This window comes from Drosophila nasuta, chromosome 3, assembly GCF_023558535.2.
Source record: "Drosophila nasuta strain 15112-1781.00 chromosome 3, ASM2355853v1, whole genome shotgun sequence".
NCBI classification, from domain to species: Eukaryota; Metazoa; Arthropoda; class Insecta; order Diptera; family Drosophilidae; genus Drosophila; species Drosophila nasuta.
Genome location: NC_083457.1, coordinates 11,018,390 through 11,039,692, shown reverse-complemented (window position 1 = coordinate 11,039,692; position 21,303 = coordinate 11,018,390). Strand labels below are relative to the sequence as shown.

The window sequence follows — 21,303 nt, the reverse complement described above, 5'->3', positions numbered from 1 at the left end:
GCAAAAAATGAGAAAAATTAAAAGCAACAATTTTATTTTTTCTGTTTGCCTTTGTTGGCATAAATCTGCTCGGCAGATAGCAGCATCAGAAGAAAAACACAAAAATTTACTCCAAAAAAAAGGAGCAGAAATATGGGAATGGGAAACGATGTAGTACGAAAATAATAATGACAATAAATGTGGCTATAGCAAAAAATAAAGCAAAATATTAGGCAGACTTTTGCAGAGCTTCTCTTAGACTGGTTTGCTGCAGTTGCAGCAGAGTTAGTTTTTGTTGTGGTTTCTGTTGTTGTTGTTGTTGTTATTGCTGCTGTTGTTGTGAGGCTTTTTGCTGGTTTGGTTTTCATCAGGTGCACAAAGTAATTTATTTCAAATGACTGCACCGCCTTCACTCGAAAGTAGAGTTGAATACGGAGTGTTAAATCTCAGACTTAGAAGCGAAAGGCTGACTTTCATTTGGCAGGCAAGGCGAATGAAATGTATCTGATGGATAGACGGATACAACGCTGTCAACGACACCGCTTTGGCCATAAGGCGCTTTAACTTTTGGCCACCTGCTGTGCGCACTTAGCTCAAGTTCTCTGAGCTACCAATGGCCGTGGGTTTTTATTTCATTAGCTCGAGCCCACAGTTGATGCCCCAAAAAACCTTTTGGTTGGTCCAAATAGAAGATTTTTACTTATGTATGTATGCTTTGAGCTTCACCCCGCACTCCACATCCCCGCACTCCAACTCCTCATCTTTCTGCGCCAACTTATTGTTAAAGTTGACACTAAAGTGCGCCGCAAATCCCACTTAAGAGCTGCCTCCCCCATTCCCCCATCGACTTTTACTTGTTCTCTGGCTCAACTTTCTGTTGTATTTTGTTCTGTTCTGTTCTATTCTTTTCTTTTTCTGTTGTATTGTACTGCAACCAAAAAAAAAAGAAAAATTTATTGACATTTTGTTTCTCGTGGAGTTTTGTGTGTGTGTGTGTGTATGGGGGGGGGGGACTGAGGGCTACTCCCATTGGATCGCATGGCGTGTAAATGCCGAAAGTTATGTGATTATTAAAATAATTTTACGTGACTGCGTCGATTTCTTTTTCGGACATTTGCTAGAATCGTAGTCAACACATTGCGCCCAGTTACAGTTTCAGTTCCAGTTTCAGCTCCTGTTTTTCGATGCCAACTGGCAACAACCAACAGCCAACAACCAACTGGCAACTGGCAACTGGCGACTGCAGTTCGTTTGCTGCCACGTAGCACATGTGCCTGCCATTAGGGACCTACACTTGGTTCGTTAGCGTTTTTTGTGTGCCACAGCGCGTTGTGAGTCAGAGAGTTCTATTGCCATACCAGTATGTGTGTAAGTGAGTGTGTGTGCATGGGGATCGTGGGAGTAGCAGATGATGATACCACAGCTAAACTGCGCTGAATTGGGACAGCAACGTAGCGCATAGATTGCTATAGATACAATATAAAATTCAAACTGAAACGTGGTCAGCGCGAAAACAAATCACAAATGATTCTATCGATCATCGTTACATAGAGTTACTTTTTGTGAAATGTAGGAAAAACAAAATTACTTTTCTACGAAATACCCAAAAAAAGTACAATAATGTATTTAGAATATAAGACTATATGCAAAAGCTGAATTGTTACCCAATTTTTTAATATATTAACTATACATTAGATTTCTTGAACTTCAAAATATACATTTTTATACGTTGAAGTTAGCAAAGTCTTTTTAAGAAAGGTGCAAAATTAAGCAATTCTTTAGTTACGTTTATTTTGAGCTAGTTACTTACTTAAATTAACTATTAAATCACAAAATATCATCAATCTTAATAAACAGCTGAGTTATTTAAGAATCTTATGAAAAGCTTTAAGTATTACTATAATACTGTATAGAGAAAAAAGAAGCTGCGATAAAACTAGAATGTTGTAGCGGAAGCTGTGTGCTGGGTATTTCCTAGTCCAGCTCTTCGATTTGTTCTCACAGCTTTATTCATTTCCGATGTCAGCGGAAATACAATGCGCTAAGGAAAACTATGGGAAAAGCGTCATAACTGTAACAACATTTATTCCTTTCAATCGTTCTAATACGCATACAAAGCAACGATTGCATTCGTATCGTTTACAGAACCAAAGAAGAAGAGGGACGATTTAAGAGTTATGCCTTCTAGTCATGTATATCGCCTTTAGTTGCAACAATATTGCAGTTTGAAAAGCGCGTGCCTTTCACTTCCAGTGTTGCCTAAGCACTGAAAAATGAAGAAAAACAAGCAGAAAATGAAAAGAGCAGCAGCAAACAACAGCAACAGCAGCAAACAACCTGAGTTTGCCGCATGCAAATTGGTTGCCATTTCCGTTCATTGTTGTTGTTGCTGATACGTAAGCACAACTGCATCATAAGTAATTTAATTAAATGATGGTAAATTTTCCAACTAATCAAACAGCCAACTGCCAACTACCAACTGTAAACTGCAATACGATAAAAATGGCTAAATGGCAAACAATTTGCCGCACTTTGAGCATTAGAAATGAATATTGCGAAAAATGCTTTAGTTGAGACAGATGAAGTCGAAGCTAAAGCTGAAGCTGGAACTGGAACTGAAGTTGGAACTCGAGATGGAGTTGCGCACTATATAAGCCATTTGGCACATGTATCTGTGAGATACACAGGTCTCTCAAGATTTTCGCAATCTTGGCAGACGCACACAGCGTGTGGCGAAACTATTTGGACTCACTGTGCGCGCTTCAGCTGTGCTGCTTGAAGCAATCAATAAATAAATACTCGAACTCATTAGACAAGTTTCGAAAGGTGTTTGAACCCGGCCGGACTTGACTTCTTCGCACCAGCCTAGCTTAGCTTGGCTGATAGTTAAATTTATTGGCCCGCGGGCAGCGTTTGAGTGGGGCTTCAGCATTTTGGAACAACGGTTGAAAGAACTCGGCAAAAGACACGACATAGAATTATGAATATTCGAGTATATGCACACAGATTTTCCATGGCCCTGACTTTGGCAAACGATTCTTTTTGGTCATTAACATTATAGATACTGAAGGCGGTTAGAACTGCTTTGGCCATGACATAATCACCGATGTCCGTCGATGGTGATAGCAAAGTCGCCGTCGATGGCGATGTCGGTGCCGTTGGCTTTTCATAACTAGTTTTTGGCCCCCCAGGTCAGAGGATGATGCGGCTTATTTGATATGCGCAAAATAATATAATTTACATTTGTGTTCAGCATCAGCAGCAGCGGCAGCACAAAAGGTTCAATAAACTTTGCGGCATTCATTTTTCGCACTGTTGTCCGTTGGATCGCTCTCGCTTGACTTCATGTAATTATGGCTTTTTTCATTAAGTATTTCGAATTGTCAACAGAGGTCAGTTTAATGAAGCCTACACATGGTTGTGCAAGCTGTGAAAGGAACTGACTTCGGTTGGATTTATGTATAGGAAAGGCACTTACGCTAAAAATAACTAAAAGCATATGGCTATTAGCTTTTACGATATCCTAAACAAATAAAAGATCACAATTTTAATGAAGAATTATAAAAAGAATTACTTAACGCTTATTTGAATTAATTTAATGTTATGTTTACAACCTGTTTATAGTTTATAGATAAATCTTAACTTGAGCTACTAAAGCAAACCCAAAAAAATAATATTCATTTCATATTATGAACTAAGTTGCTTTAAATAAATATAAATTACTTTTGTACTCGTAGTAATAAATACAAGTGTTCGTGAAAAATAAATAAATATCAGAATAATTTACTGTACCAATATATTATAAATACAAATGCTCAAAAGCTATTTGTGTAAGGATTGTGAATAAACTAAATAACGTTATTCAAGCATCGTGAGTGATCTTTTGCTAGGTCGTAACATAAGCTATTGTCATAAGAATGAAAATCATATTCATATAATGATTGCACTTAAATTTAGAGAAAAGCAAAGTAAAAAGATGATGTTTGGTATACAATTTTTATTCTGTACTTATAAACTTACTCGTGGTTTCTTTGAGTAATTGTTGCCCTTCAAGAACTATTTGCGCATAGAAAGCAGCCATTAAAATAAGTATTTGAATGGAAAAAACCCCCCAAAAAAAACAAATGAATTGCGATTGCAAAGCATGAGAACAACTGAGAAGGGCACAGGGCATAAATGAGCAGTACTAAGGGCAAAGGTCAGTTAAATTACCATTGCATGAGCAGACCGAAGCACAAATTCAGAGCCACTGAAGCTGTATCTTAAGTACATCAAATTCACTATTCACTTAGCCAAATGGCAAGAGAGATAATTCGAGGGGGAGCAGAGAGAGGAATGGGTCAACAACAATGGACTACTGCAGTTATTTTTGGCAATTTTCCCTCCGTTTTGTGTGTTTATTTTTAATGGTATTTCTTTAACTCTCAACATTTATGACAATTACTTTGTGACAGTAATTGTATTATATTTATTTTAGTTATTTGTTTCTTCTGCTTTGGGTTTGCCTTTTCACTCTATTTTGATGCGTTTTTAAATGTCGTCAGCAGTTTGTTATTAAAATAAATAGCGAAAATGTAGTTCAAATATGCCACAACAACCTTTTATAAATTAAAATCAACACAATTTACAGTTGCGCATTTTCTCAGTTTGTCAGCTTTTGGTTTGCTGCACTCGATGCTGGTTTTTTCGTTTAGTTTTTAGTTTTTCGGTTCCAATTTACAGTCTCTCAACCAAATCTCAGGCTTCTTGTGTTCGTTTGCTTAATTTTGCTTTTGTTTTGTTTTTTGTTTTTTTTGCAAACTACAATTAAATCATATGCCAAGCACTCTCCCGTCTTCATGTAGCATAAAATTGTTGTGCTTGTAGTTGAAATTGTCATTGTCATTCGTAGTAGCTACTTATACAATAACTAACTAACGGGTAACCTCGTGCAAAATAAAAAAAATAATAACAACAACAACAGCAACGTGAAAAGTAAAAACCAAAACAAACCCAAAAAACAATTGCGTAAAAAATTCACATGCCTCGAATCGTTGCTCTCAGAGATTATACAACTTTCTAATCAAAATAAGCATTACCCTATTATTATTATTATCGTTATTATTATTTATACTCTCTTTTCATATTTTCATATTTTTTTATGTATTTTTGATTCATTCGTTTTTCGTGGCGTCACGCAGCTACCAGAGATTCAATTCAATTACTCAAATGATTCAATCAACCCCGACTATGAGTATTAGTTATACCCGTACCTCAACTCATGGTGCAGGTATCTGCTTGGAGACTTGGACAATTCTCTAAGATGCCTTTTACCGGTTTCCTACGCACTTTGTAGCGAACTCGGTCAACTTGAAGTGTATCGAGCGGAGCACGTAGATCGTTTTAATTACAATTGGCCTAGTTTTCAGCTCAGAACTTGTTGTTGCTGTTCTTTTACTGCCCGTTAAAAGGTTGAGTAAGAGTAAAACTACGAATACGGCTGCGAATACTCGAAGCTGCGTCATTGCCAAGCTATCAGATCCAAGTTAATTGTTTAATTGGAAGTCGTGGCACAGAAACTTGCCCAAATCGCATTTTGGGAATTGTGTGCGTTGATTGTGGGCTTAGCCCACAGACACGAGACACCTGAAACCAGGCCCATGATTACTCTGCCCTATTCAAAATCAGGTATCAAGTACTTAAAAGTTAGTTAATTGCATTGAAAAGTGCTGTAGGATTCATTTCTTAAAAACTTCCATTCGATGCTCGCTTTTTGATAGCTTACTAAGCGATCCATCGAATAGATATAATAATCGGAAAGTTCAGTTATTGACTGCATCGAATTGATCTGATAATTGTTATATTTTTATAATTGGAAAATGCATGACTTTTCCTTTTTGTTGTTTCTGTTTATTGTACATTCTCTTCTGAGAGTTTGAACTCGCATTATTCCTTATGTTTTCTTCATTTTCTCTTTCTTTTGAATTGCCATTGATTTCTTTTCCATTTCTTCCGTCGATCGCATTCCCACGATTGTGGCTTCACCTTCTAGCAGATGTTATAGTCACCTTGCTCTAGCAAATTAATTGCTCGAATTATTAGATTAATGTGCAGCATGCTCTAGAGTTATAATAATCATAATCATCATCTGCATTGCCTATGCTACTTCTACTAGATGGCAATAATCAGACGAAAAGTTAATGACTTTGGCGTTGAAGCGTAAAACAAACCGAAATAAACAATCAAAAAACATAATGGCTAATCACTGCGATTTGCGTTGTTTGCTATTGCAATTATTTTATACTTGCTCACAAACTTTGGACACGGCGCAGCCTTCGTCGTAGACATCTCTCTGCAACAACCGCATCCCGTGCTCTTAACGCCTCTAGTATAACAGTTGTCTGACCGTGGTTTGTAGTCGATGTTGTTGCTGTTAACCAAAGTAGCGTTAAACACGCACTTGGTCCAAGTTGAACGTGCCAGCTAGTTAGTCAAGCGTGTTATCCCACTCTCTCTCTCACTCTCTTTTCTCCCTCTCTCTTTCCTTCTTCATCACTCTCGCTCTGACGCCTCTGTCTTGTAGTACATGGCATGACAGTTGCATATCCATCCGATGCTCGTTCAGATATTTCACGTATCTAATAGAACGTGATCTCATAAAAGCGCCACTCGCCCGTCTACTATCGTAATGTGCTGTCTGCATGCTCGTTTTTCCCCCTCACCACTCCCTGATTTTCCATTTGGGAAAGTCTTCGTCGATATCGATCAATCGGTGCGGTTTTTAGTCTTATTTTTTTTTTTTTTTGTTTTGGTTTTTCATTTTGCAACTTTCAGTTCGCAAATTGTCTCGGAAGAAGGAACGTGCAACGCGCGCGCGCTCTTTGCGCTGTGTGCAGCGGCCCGTTGCATGCAACTCCTCCGTTCGAGATTAGCGACAAATTGTTTTTTCCTGCTGCTTTCGATTCACGAATCAAGCTGCAGCTTCTCCTCCGCCCATATTCACACTCTCAATCACAATCACAGTCGCATTCGCAGTCAAAGTCACAGTCATGGTCATTGAATAAAAGTGTCAATCTGGGCAACACAATCATTAGTCGTAGCACTAGAAACATCATCATTGGCATCGCCATCGCCATCAACGTCATCGTCATTAGCACTGCCAACAAACTGTCAAAGACAATTCGTTCATCTGTTTGGCTTTCTGCAATGAATGAAAGTAACTCATGCCAACATGATTTGAATGCCATGGATTTCAGTTTCATCTACTTTTTTTTCGATAGTTTGACATTTCGACACACCCGGAAATATATCAGCTTAAAACTTATTCGACAGTTGCCAATTTTTTTACTTTTTCTGGCTACTTTTTTGTTGGCTGTTTATCCTAAATAAATGGTGTTGCTTTACATTAATAGATGTTTAAATTAAATGCAAAAAATATTAAAATGAACACAATATTTCTACCAAATGATATTTGCTTGCAAAATTAGTATTCATTAGACCATTTGGACAAATAAATCACGCAAATTTTGTGCATTTAATGCATATGTTATAATAAAAGCAAATTAAAGCTAAATAAAGTATATGAAATATGTTTATAGTTGTGTGTTTAGTTTTGCGTATTATTATTATTATTAGTTTAACCGCTTCTCACTTTGTAGGGTATTTCACATTTGATCACTTTCCCATACGCTACTAACATAAATTAAAAATCAACACAATAATGTATGTTAACTTTAATCCTATTGCCGTAATTGGGAAGCCGTAACTAGCTCGTTACTTTGGTAACTGGTTACCTGCTACCAGCTGACTGTTACTGCTACTCGTTACTGCTTACTGGTTACTAGTTACTAGTTGCCGGTTGCTGGTTAACAGTTACAGGTTACCTGCCACACACAACAGCCCACGTGATGTGACGTGACACTTGGCGCATGTGTGGCAAGTTTTTTGGTTTCTTTTTTTTTTGGATGCATCATTTGAATTTTGCGTGTAGCTTAACCCATTTTCCATTTTCCGCACTTTATGGCCATGTGAAAACGTGAGAATAGTCGAGCTTCATTTGGCCCAAGTAATTAAGTTGTAAAATCTATGTGGTTAGGCTAGATGCGGTGCTCCATAAAGTCCTAAGTACACACATACTCACAACAAGAAGCACAACAAGTGCCACAAAAAAGAGGGAAACAACTTGTGTCAAAATGTTTAACTGCAGATTCATTAGGCGCTGCTGCCTTACTTTTTCCTCATCCTCCTCCTCCTACTCTAATTGTTGTTCGTAGGTGTCGCTGTGCATGCAGCGTGCAAATGTTACGAGCACCCCTCGCAGCTTGTTGTCAGCGATTAACACACTCTAATTGTCATTTGTTTTTCGACTTTTCGCGTCAATTATGAGGGACAGAACTTGATTTGGCCACCGCAACAACGCGACGCGTCGCCTCGTCTCTTAATAGTCGCAATTAACAATTTTCATAACGTTGTCATAAATCAAACGGATTGTTTACGATGTGAGTGAGTTAGTGTGTAAATATGTATGTGTAAAGTGCTCATTTGAAATCGTTCGAAACATTTGCTAAACTATTTGCCAGCTTGTTAACAATTAGCGATTCTGGCCTTTTTGACATTCTTGTGCGAAGGCTAACGGAATAACACACTATAAACCTTACACTGAGCGAAATTAACGTGTTGGGTTTGCTTGTCAAAATACTCAAAAAGCAAAGCTTAGATCAGTTTTCACACACTGTGAAATAATAAAGAATATAAAGCAATACTTTGTTCTGAAGCTGAAGGAACTAAATATGTTTAAAGTAGAAAATAATAATAATAATTAAAAATAGTGAAAGCAAACAGAGTATGTTAAAGTAATAACAAATAACAATGAAAAAATGAAAAGTTTGACTAATTTTCATTTTAATTTGAATTTTTCATTTTCTAATTTACTAAAAGTTTTCTTATTACCAACGAGAAATTGAAGGTTGCATTAACTTTTTTTAAGTATCTAAGCAAATAGTTTTCATTGCACCAAATCAACAAATATTAATCTTTTACTTAGCAAGACTTTATTACTTCCGTTCTTAAAAAACTTATCAACATTTCGAAGCTTAGTTTATGAATAAAATATTAATCTTTACTTCATACATTCTAATTTTCTTTCACATCGTAAGCTGTCTTTTTACTACACTTTGTACACTTCTTGTTGCTGCTATTGATTGTACAACTATTTTGTTGGCTGTGTCTCTGCTTGTTCAGTTTATACTTTAAGTTGTCAACAACATGCAGCAATGGCAATGGGAACTGCAAATCGGATTCGCACTTCATGTTTCATGCCACGCCCACCGCACTGGGCAGTAAAATTTACCTAAGTAGGCAGCCACTACAGCAGTGGTTGCTGCTCTGCTCTGTGGTTGCCAGCTCTTGAGTAGTGTTGAGTTGAGTTTAGTTTGGCTGAAATTGCTCCTGAGCTATATTCGGATTGCGAATGCGGCTGCGACTGCGACTGCGGATGTGTCGCGTGGTCGCCTGACGACGACTTTGCCAGTTGCTGTTGCTGTGCTGCAATTTACTCCAAACTTTTACGCGTTTTCCTGCCACAATATGTTGCAGCAGCAGCAGCAGCCAGACGGGAGTCGAAGAAGATGCTGAAGACAAAAAAGCGCTGGTTGCTGAGGGGCTGGGGAACGCCCACTTTTTGACTTGGCGTCGCACGTGCTGCTTGCAGCGAATGTTAATAACATTTTGTGCCAACAACAGCAGCAACAAATCCAGCACCAAGAACAACCGACAACAACAGCAATTGAGGCGAAAAATTTACGCACTCGACAACAAGCTTGACGTTGTTGCTGTTGTTATTGTCGCTTCCTTTAACGAGCTCATCCTTGTTGCAAGTAGCGTACGTGCCACATCCCCCACATCCCCCACATCCCCCACTTCCACCTCCCCCAACTCCAAGCTCTAGTTGCACTCTCAATCCACAGTCTCAGTTCTAGTTGTCTTCTGCTTACTTTTACTACTTGACGCTGTCATTTGCGGCATTGCAATTAATTTTTGCTTGCCATCTCTCTCACTTCTCCTAGTTTCCTCTCCCTCTCTCCATCCCTTTTTGCATGTATGTGTGCGGTTGGGTTAAGGGCGTGTCAGGTGGCAAGGGTGCTGACATGCAACTTGGCACACTAATTTCTGATCTCTGCTCTGCTCCGCCAGCAACAGCGGCAACAACAGCACCAACAAGATTGTCAAACGCTTCTCATTTAACGCCTGCATGATTCGCCCAGCAATGATGCAACACGACAGGGGGAAGAGGAAGAGGTAATCTCCCTACAAGTGGGTTGCAGGTTGCGCTGGTGGTGTGGCAATGATAAGCAAATGCATCGTTGTTATTATCAATTTAGTTCAGGTACGAGATGCGACCCTCAAACGTAAACTGAGCTTGAGCGCAGCCAGAAGCAGCAAGGAAATGCAAATTAGTTCTTGTTATTCGATGAAACTCTTTAAAATTTAACATAATTTTAGATATTCACCAAGAACTTAAAGCAAGCTGAATATTAAATATTTCCAATTTAGAATAAAAGTCAAATATTTAGTAAATTAAAAAAAAACAGTCCAATTTAATTTTATTTTAATTTTCTATTTTCAGACAATCAGTGTAAGAAATTAAAACAATTTCACAAATAGTACGTATTAAGACAAAATGAAATATAATACGTATACGTTTAAAAAGAGAACTTTAAAATATTGCGCATACGCAAGATTCACATTTATTGTATTAAATTGAATATATTTTTAAATTTAAAATAGAAATTCTTAAACAAAAATTTGTAAATTTTTAAAAAGTTTTTCATAACAAACATATAAAATGCGCTTAAGCTTGTTAAATAACTTTAAAATATTACGCATACGCAAAATCATATTTCTCCTTGTTATTTAGAAAATGGTTCAAAATGTATATAAAATAAAAAAAATGTAGTAATTAAACAAGAAATGGTTGAAATATAACATAACAATTCGACAAAGAAATTACTGATTTAATAACACTTCAATTTCAATTTTCAGCAAATATAATTGCGCAAAAATATTGTTTGAAAGCAATTTATTTTCAAAAATATCTGCATCGATTTGACTAACTTTCGCCATCCCCTCCCTCCGTCATTACTTCTTTCAGTATATATATTCCTCTCTTTCTCTCTTTCTCTATCTCTGTGACAGCTCTTATTTGTCCCCCTGGAAATTAGCCTGACTGGATGTGCACACATGCGAGGAGAAAAAGGAAAAACCTGTGAGGGAAATTGCTTAATTAATTTCCCCAGCTATTGGCGTAAAATTGAAAGCATGTGAGTTTTAGGAGCAATGCAAATAAAACTTAATTTTAATGCAACTTTGACTTGTCGTTATTAAAGGGGAGGGGGAAAGCGAGGGTGGAGGAGGGAGTAACTGGAAGAGCAGCTCCCTCGGGATGCATTCTGTTTGATATTTTTATGTGCAAGTTTTTTAAGTTGTTTTTCTCTCTGTGTGTGTGTTTGTTGCGGGGCAATTGCCGGTAAAACGAGTTGCAAACGCTGCAGACGATGACGCTGTCGACCTACTTTAAAGCCTGAACCTGGGACAAAGTCTACTGCTGAGTTTGCTGCAACTGCAACAGCTACCGCGGCTGCCACTGCTGTTAGCTTGGATGCTGGCGCCACTTTCTTTGGCGTCCAGTTGACTGGTTGACACCAATTTGAATGGCAAGTTTCAGTTTGGCTCGCAGCTCAGGCTTTTTTTTATGCTATTATGCTAAAACTTAACTACAAATAAGCGCCGTTTATTCTGTCACGTGAAAGTCGTAATATCACAGAGAGGCAGCAAGAGAGAATGGGAGAGAAACACACCCCAGAGACTTGCCTCAAGCTGTTGTTGTTGCTGCCTCCAGCATTTCTAATTGTATTGCAGCGCGTGGGCTTTTTATGCTTAGAGCAAAACTGCCGGAAGTTGCAAGCTATACAAACAGGTGATTTTCTTGGCTGCAATCAGAGTGATTTATCAATTTTCTTGGAAAACTCTAATAAGCAGTTGTTATGTGCAAGGGAAAACGACGCTTCAAATCGTGCTGCAGTTGTTGCACTTTCCAGGAAACCTGTTCTAAAAGCATTGCAAGGAGTTTAATAAAATAATGGAATTAATTATATTTAAACTATGAAAGAAAGTCAACTAAATTAGGTAGATTATCAGCCTTGTTGATACTGGAGGTTGATTATAGGTATGATTATAAGAGGGAAATTTAGCTTGCAGCATTTAGAATAAAGCATTTAGTAAAGAAAAGTTTGTTATACATTGCATTTTCTCTAATGAATATAAGTGATTAATTATTATAAATTGCAACTGTATTATAACAGAATAATCTAGATCACAGTACGATTTCTAACAGATTTCTTAGAATTAAATGTCTATTTAAATCCTTGACTTTTCCATGGAACATTCAGATTATTTGTCATGACTGTCAGTCAATCTCTTTGATTTGCCTTCTAATTAGTGATCCATTTCGGATTGCTTTCAACTTCCTCAGCAGCAAAACTGCAATCGCTTTGCACTTGAGGTGAGCTCATGCAGCGGCTCCAGTTCGCTGCGATCGTCAGCTAAAAAGACCATATATGGCTTCCAGCGTGCTCTAAAACAAAAAAAAAAAAGAATCTAAAAACTGCAATAAACCAGTTCAGGTTTTGGCCATTATGTGCTTGTTGTTGGAAAATATTGGCCAAGACCGAACCAAATGCACTTTCGAAAAGTAAAGCAAAACCAAAACAAAGCCAAGTAGCTGCTGCCGAATGGAGCTAAGCCAATGCCGACAGCAGCAACACCAAAAAAGCAACAGACTCCGCCTAAACATAGCCATGTAGTGGTGAAGAAGAGTGGTGAGGGGAGAGGGGAGGCATAAGTGGGACCCCAAACGACCCCACATACAAAAATGCAAGACAAGTCTTGGAGCAACAAATTGAAATTGTAACAAAATGCTCACGACAAATATGCGGTTTCTGTGCATGGTTACGACTATTTTTTTTGTTTTCTTTTTGGTTTTTGGTTGTCGTACTTCTCGTACTCAGTGTGGCACAGGCTGGTCCATGACGTAATGACCACGTCGAAGTCATGTGCTCCGACAGTTGTTTCTTGGCTTTGGCGGTGACGGCGGCGACTAAGCCGCAGCGGAGGGCCGGCGACGGAGACGGCGTCTAGGCCAGGTCCAGAGACACGTCCAGATGCGACTTTTTACGCTAGATGTAATTAAAATTTAAACTGCATTTTTGTCTGTTGGCGTGTATAATTGCCAGAGGATTGGCCTCAACTGCAAACAAAACAATGTTGCAAAAAAAATAAAACAAAAAAAAAGCGAAAACAAATACTTGATTGTTTGCATGCATTGTGAATTTTATAATCTTATAAAAGCTAATTAACAAATTTTTAATTAAATACATAAAAATTAATTAATTTTCATTCGTACTTCCGATTAAAAGTCTAGCATTTGTGAATGTCGTATAATCAAAAAGGAAGTTTCTTAAGGGTATTTGGCTTAATCCTGAAGATTGCGAAATAGACAAATAAAAAAAAAAAGCGGAATACTCATCATAATTAAAAACAAGTTGAAGCTTCTTTTCGCATTTGAAATTCAGGACAAGTGCGGCTTAAAAGTGAGTTTGTAAAGATTTGCCATCAGAAGACCTGTTTCCATTTGAATTGTCCAGGAAGTTGAGCAATCTCAAGCGTTTGCTTAACTCAAATGTAATCCAGAGGCACACAGACACCATTTCAATTGCTATAAAGTCATCATAAGGCCATAAATAAAGGCAAAGCATTTGCAGTGTATTCATTATTGATTTTTGTTTAATTTAGTGAAAGGTGCTTTGTGCTGTGTCTTGCGATTGGTTTCATGTTTTTCTTTCTCGGGGGGGTCACCTGTGCAGGTGCACAACATCAGCTCTAGCTCCAACTCCAGCTCTATCTACTGCTTGCAACTTCTTCTTCGTTGAGCTCCTCAGCAGCGGGTGGCTAAGGCCATTGGCTAAATGCGGCAGCAGCTGACAGACACTCTTTTGAGTTTGACCGAAAATCAATCGTGAAGTACATAAACTAAGTTTGAGCTGCTGCAGCTGATGCCAAAGTGATGCCTCTAATATGTCTGGGAAAATGAGAGAGATTTGGCCGCACAGCACGTGGCTGGCAACATATTGAGTGGCCCAGAAAGACGACGAATCGATAGCAAAAGCTTCAAAAGATTTATGATTTCCAAACATGTTTGTCCAATGTTCGGCGTATCCGTGCAACAAACTCAACCGGGGCGGAGGCTGCATCATTAAAATCAATTTTTGATTTTGCCATTTGTCATGAAGTCGCCTTTCACAAGATGCGAGATAACAAAAAATACAAATAACTCAAAACATATTCACATCTAGTGTGATATTAATGAGCTCTTCAGCACATTAAATTTGATTACTAAATCTCTCATTAGGGATACGCGGCGTATGCGTACTTTCTTTTCGAAATCAATTTGCATACATCTAATTTGCCATTAAAATTTCGCATTGTGTTTGTACATGGATTGAATAAGTTTATGCAGATATTTAATAACCAAATAAATAGACAATAAAATCAAATTCGCAAAATAATTTAAAAACATAAAAAATGGAGATGAATGTAAAACAAAAATTATAGCTAGAGCTTATGAATTGAAGTACAATCAAAAAAATAAATAAAATGTAGTTAAATATGCATTACAAATATAAATGGGAGTTTATATTTTTTATCGCCTTTTCCCTTTCAGTTTTAAAGCTATTCTAATGAAGCTTTATATCCATAATATAGTAATGTATGTACGTACAACGTAGCCAGGTAGATCGGATTACTACATAAAGTATGTACATTAAACGAGCAATCGATCGCTTGAAAATCTCATTAGGTGTTTCATTAAAGCTTAAATTTGATGCTGAAGTGTGTGTTCCATGTGTTATAGTATCATTAAAGTTGGATTGTGTTATGGTCTCGAGTACTCTCACTCGTTATGCTCGTTTGCATGATGAGCTGGTTATAATAATCAATTTGTACTCTTGTTGGAGACTGCCCCATTAATCTTCATTTCTCGACCAAATAAACAGCATGCGTACAACTCTAATGATTGTTGACTTTCTAGTCAAGCCATCAACACCTTTCATTAGAGTTTTGTTTGGGAATACTGCCATCCTCGATATTTTCTTTCGCCTATTTCAATTTGTATACGTTAAATGGAAAACCAACAAACTTTATGAAACACACACACACACACATACAGTTGGACTATACAAATTTATTTTGATTTTTCTCAAACATTTTGCTGCTGTTTGTACGCTGTTGTGGCTGCTGCATAAAATCTGATTGTTTTTGATCAAATATGCATGCAAAAGCTATAAAAATTGTTTGTCTGTTTTTTTAAGTTTGCAGTAGCAGCAGCGGCAACAAATTTCAATTTAATTTTTTTTTGCGCTTCGCAGACGAGTAAACTTCCCCAGCGAAAGTGAGTTACACTCTGCAGCATAGAGACGGGAACAGAGAGGAGATAGAGAAGCACAAGAGCGACTCTTGGAAGTATGTAAATCACCTTAACAACAGCACACGGCGCAGATTTATGGGCGCCAGCTACTTAGCGCACAGAATTTTTTATGGGCCCCAGAGACTGAAACATGCTCGGGTTACCAAAGCGCATAGAAACCATCTCCAAAATCTTGCCTGGGTGCGTGGGTGGTTTGTTTTTTTTTTCCTTTTTTTTTGCCATTAGAGAAACATTGCAGAAGTTGTCGTCGCTGGGTGTGAAGAAGTGAAAGCCAACAGGGCGGCTACACAACTTTAGCGGTGCCTTCAATTGAACGTCAATTAGCACCTAGCATATTTCAGTATTCAGATTTCGGATGCAGTTTACCACCTTCTCGCCATCCACGCTTACGAAATATTCCCTTTTGGGATCTCGCTTGCTCGCCACTCGAGTATTTTGGCGGTGATGCTAAGTGGGCTTTTAGCGGGTTTTTTTCCCTTTCAGGGCTGCCTCTGCATCTGAGTCAGCGATTCAGCAAATTGTCTATTTACGATGGGTTAGTGGAGCGTTTTGCCAGCTGACTGACCTACTTTACAGTGGGGCACTTTGACAAAATACGAAATCAAAGAGACTGCAAGGGAAAACCTAATCAAAATTTCAGCAATGCTAAAACAATGAGAGCGCTCGCTTAAATTCACATTGGATTATGTGCGTTGAACAAGATTATGGAAACACAATTGTGTTGCAAATGAAAAATAGATCAAATCTCAGCATTTTGCGATAAGTATAAAATAATACAAACTCTCAATTAGATTTGAAATATAGGCAAGAAAATAGAAAATTTTATAGAAAACTTTTCATTATAATTTTTAAAATAATAAAAATACCTTTTGACTTTACTACTTATTTATAGATGATTTTATAGTTATAATAAAAGATTTTAGTGGAATGATAATTTAAAAAATAATACAAATTATTTGTGACTACCCTACATTTTTATAATGACTCTTTCACTTACCATACAATGGGGTTAAAATTGCTTAAAGCATATTTGCAAAAAAAGTTTCATTGAACTTAAGTTGCAACTAGTTCACGAGCTTGATATGGCTTTTAATTGCCTTCAAGTTGAGTGCCAACGAGTGTGGCGCAAAAAATTCATCAACAATAAAAGCAACCAAAAAAAAAAAAAAAAGGAAAAGGAAAAACAAAAACTAATCAACGTCATTATTAAGTCTGTGTGGATCGTTGTTACGCATTACCAGCCACGCCCACTCGCAGGTGTTGGGAGGGGGCTCCTCCTTTGGCCGTATTTGTATATCAAGTGAAAGCTATTCACTTAATTTCCACTTTTTGCCGTTGTTTGTTATTTTTAGCCAAAACTCTAGTGTTGCACATTTTTCACATGATTGTGTTAATCAGTTTTTACCTTTTTTTTTTGTGATACTTAATCTCACTCTACACTCAACTTAGTTCCCGAACTGAACCCTAGACTATGGAAGTGGGGGATAATGCAAATTTGGCTGTCAGCGCGACTTTTGACCGCTCTTTTTGCATAATCTATCTAATACTATATACTGCATATAGTATATGGTCATGGTTGTCATGGGGGCGTTGTTTTTAGAGCTGAACTAAAACTAAACGAAAGTTGATTAGTTACTGTTCCATGATGATGGTTTTTAGCTTGTCTCTTTTTATTATTAATAATATTGTTTGGGGGCAAGTCAACTCTGGCGACTGTGGGCGGTCAGTTGTCTCTGCCTTTATCGTTGTACTCTGCATTTATGTCATCTTTCGAAAACTGTGTGACCAAAAGGCGCTAAACGGCTGCGGTCGTCATAAATTGTTATGATGGTTGCTGGGTACAAAATACCAAGAGCAAAAACAATTTTAGGCTTTCACTTGCAAAAAATAAAAATAAAAAATTGCGTGTGAAAAGATCGTGTGGCATGCGGGTAACAGACAGAGAGAGGGAGAGAGCGAAACTGCTCTCAGTTCTGTCAGCAGCCTTAGCAGACAAGTGTAAATGTGTGAAAAAGTAGAGAAGCGCTTTTTGTAGACATTTTTGATGCGCCCTCTGAAGACATTTCTGCTGCGCTTTGTTCTCGCATGCCGAGAGGCAAAGCTTCCGCTCACACATGCAGCTTGCAATGCATTGCAAGCGTTAAGCTAACAGAAAGCTAACAGTGAATTAATTGCGTGTCTGTCTGTAAGTGTGTTTGCTTGCCAGCTTGACGCACCTATCCACAAAGAAACTGTAATTATTAGCTTTCGAATGCTGCAAATGATTTTCATTGAAAATGTGCCAAACGAATCACATAATTGTCATCAAACAGCGTGAGCAGCAAACCACAATCGAAGTAGCAGTCACAGTCGCAGTCGCAGTCGGCGTCGATCAAAGCAGAACAACGCACAATAAACGAACCCACAACAACAACAACAGCAGTTGAAGCCATCAACTGCAGAAACTGACACAACGCGAGACAACATGAGAGAATGAGAGAGTGAGGTGGCGAAATGAGTGCGAATACCAAAGTTAAAAAAAAAAACCAACACAAAAATTATTTATGCTGTTGTGTAAGCTCTGTGATTTGACTTTGCTTGTCTGTGTGTTCACACGTCGCTTCGCGTCGCGTCGTGCTGTGCAAGTGAAGAAGTTCTAATTAAATATACAGTGACGTCACAAGACGTTGGCCGATAATGAAAATGCAAGTAAAAGTTGTATATTTTTTCTATTAATAGCTGCACGTATTGAGTGGTAAATACAATTTGAGTTTATTATCGTTCCTATTTAGGTAATTTTCGTATTTTATGGTCATAAATTGAAGCACATTTAAGAGCCAATACAAAACCGAAAATAAGCTAATAACTTTATTGGTTTAGCTAATTTCAAAACCTTAGAGTGTTGGAAAAGTTCTAAAACGTGCACAAAATTAGCAGTGCTGTAAAACACGCTCTGTTAACTGCAACTTACGTGCATTTGAAGTGCATTTTATTTTAAAATATATTTGTATGTATACACATAAATAAGTACGTGTCATAAATTTGTTGTTGATGTTGTGTGTCATAAATCACACAATAAACTCGTATATATTTCAGTGCCATGTGAAATTGCTAGTTAATTAATTAGTTAATTTTGTGCACAATTGTTTGCATAAGTACTAAAGAAGCACTCATCGCTCATAGCGTCAGTATTGTGTGTTTGTCTGTTAATAAGGCAGCGAAGCGATTTCTCACAGAAACAATTAATTAAATTAATTAATATCAATTCAAAATGCAACAAAAATGAATTTAATATGTGCAAAGGACTGTGTAAATAGAGTACAATAACCGCAGCATAAATCAATATTGTTGATTGTGATTTTGCTTTAATTATAATTTTATATTTGTATGTATATTTTTTTATGCTTCCACATTTTGCATTTTTCGCTCTGCAAATGTTTATTTAATTTTATGGCACAAACAAAAGTTTGTCTTTTTCGTCAAATTGAATAGCCAATTAAATTGGCACTTGCGAATGATGAAAACTGTTTACCGATTGATTGACCGACTGACTGAATGAGAACTTTGAATAACAAAACAAACGATGCGTGAAATTTCTGCAAATGAGATTTAAATTTAATGCAAGACTCTGTTCGAGTGTTAATAAATGCATGCAATTAATGCCCAAATAACAGCAATTATTAAAAAAAAATCATTATTTAAAGCTATTTCCTGAACAAAAGGTGCGAGACAAGAATAATTAATAATAGCGTAAATAACAAACATTTTTGGTAAATTAAAAAAAAAAACCATTTAATTTAATTTCGATTCTGCACATTTGAGTAATTTGAACATGTGCTATGAATGTTCAACAGAGCAAACTTAACAAATTCCCACACCCCGACAGACGAAAAACAACAATCAACACCTTTTTAAATACCAATTAGCCCATAACAAGTGTGTGCTCAGTATATCATTAGTTTACATCTAATGTGGTCGCAATTGCAACACTTTTGGGTCTGCCACAAGTTGCACAATAAGCGGACGCAGCGAGGCAGCAACACAGCCGCGAAGCAACGCAGCAAAACGCTCCCCCCGGTTCGGGCCTGGCCTAAACACCTTAGCTAATGGCCCGGCCAACAACTAATGAGCGGGCAGTCAGCGAACTGAGAGCTGCGAACTCTTTAAGAGGCAAACCAGAACTTAACCAAAAACTGAATCAAAGAGCCAAAAAACATCGAGACAACAAAGAAGTTTGTGTTTCGTTTTTGTTTTTGTTTTTGTTTTTTTGGGGAAGTCAAGGAGAATGGGGGCTACTTGAAATACTTGAGGTGGCGTTTCAATTCGAGACTTGGAGGTTTTTCTTTTGGCTTTGGCGCGCATTGTTGTTGTCTCCGCACATAGTTTTAGTAACACCAAGCACCAAAAAAACAAACATTTTTTTTTTTATTTGAAAAACTGGCCCCAAAGCTGCTCAGTAGCTGAACAATTTCAGATTGCTGCACAAAATGAAATATGACTGCCGAGCAGAACAATTGAAAAAAGACTCCAAAAACCAAAGCAAATAAAATAAAAATGCGAGTTGGCTTTAAATTATTTTAAACTGGAGCACGTTGAGAGAATTCTGATTGGACACCAGCTGCAACAGCCTCGGCAGCCGCAGCCGCTGCCACAGCAGCTGACCATGAAATGCGTTTTTATATTATGTTTTTTTTCTCACTCCTCAAGTCAGAGAAAAAAAAAAGCAAGCAAAACGTTTCACTTTTGCCCGATGCCAAAGTTGGCATCTGAAGCAGTCGAGAAAACCGAAAGTTAACAACTGCTGTTCAATCGAGAATTGAGTTCACGCCAAGTGCAATTAGAATCCGTTTCGAGTCCGATTCAATAAATGCAGTACGCAGATTCCAATGCGTTTTATTATGACCGGTTTTTTAATAAGTTGTTAAATACAACTGCAGCGCACTTTCGCAAAGAAATCTTAATATTTTAATGTTGGTTCTTGATTGAAAATGTGCTACTTAAAAAAAAAGAAGGAAAATGTTTTGAGTTTCCTTTTAATTTTAGGCACTTTCTTCCATTTTTTTAAATCTTTAATTTCATTGATGGAGAAAGAAATTATAATTAGATTCTTTCTTCAATTTACTGTTATTTTTTCAACTTACCGCTTGGGGTACGGTATGCGCCTGTACTTGAAGGCATTTTCCACATCACGCAATTTCATTTTGTAGGATCGATCGGTGTTTACAGACATCAAAAAGAACCACACACAAAACACTGAATGACACTTGGATCTTTTCTATGAACTTTGACAGCTTTTCTAATTCTCTTTTACAGTTATTCGAGTATGCTGTAAGCTTTTGCCCGGCACTGCAACGATTGAGTGACTGAGAGGAGAGGAGGAAGCACGTGTGAAGCGCACAACGTTCGCGGCACAACTGAATGTTCCTGCGACTGCTTGGCCGCCTTTTTGGCCAAGTCCAAAGCAAAACGATCAACGCTCAACGCTCAGCTCCGAGACGAAGTCAGAGACTCGCGTTTGCTTTGTGGCTTTTGCCGTTGTCGTAGCCGTTGTTGTTGTTGTTGTTGTTGTTGTTGTTGTTGTTGTTGTTGTCAGCGACGGCGACGGCGTCTGCGCCAAGCGCTAGTTACGTTTACCGTTTGTTGTTGTTTTTCCAGCAGCTGCTTTTACCTTTTTCTTTTGCGCTCTCATTCGATTGGAACCAACTCTTTGGCCGGTCTCTCATCTTTCTCTCCCTCTCTCTCACTCTCTTTCTCTCTTGTGTGTTGACCGTGGCTAATAGTTTGGATGCCACTGTACACCGTTTGATGTCTTTCTTCGTTCGGTAGTT

At 37.8% G+C, this 21,303-nt stretch overlaps 1 protein-coding gene across 1 annotated transcript in view; it reads right to left on the bottom strand.

Annotated features, from left to right (window-relative positions):
- Window positions 1-20,917, bottom strand: part of LOC132789569 (heparan sulfate 2-O-sulfotransferase pipe-like) — a 31,478-nt gene extending 10,561 nt beyond the window's left edge. The window contains 1 exon segment of the mRNA XM_060797660.1: window positions 20,617-20,917. Coding sequence (XP_060653643.1) covers window positions 20,617-20,705 — 89 coding nt within the window. The 5' untranslated portion in view covers window positions 20,706-20,917.
- Between the last annotated feature and the right edge of the window lie 386 nt (window positions 20,918-21,303).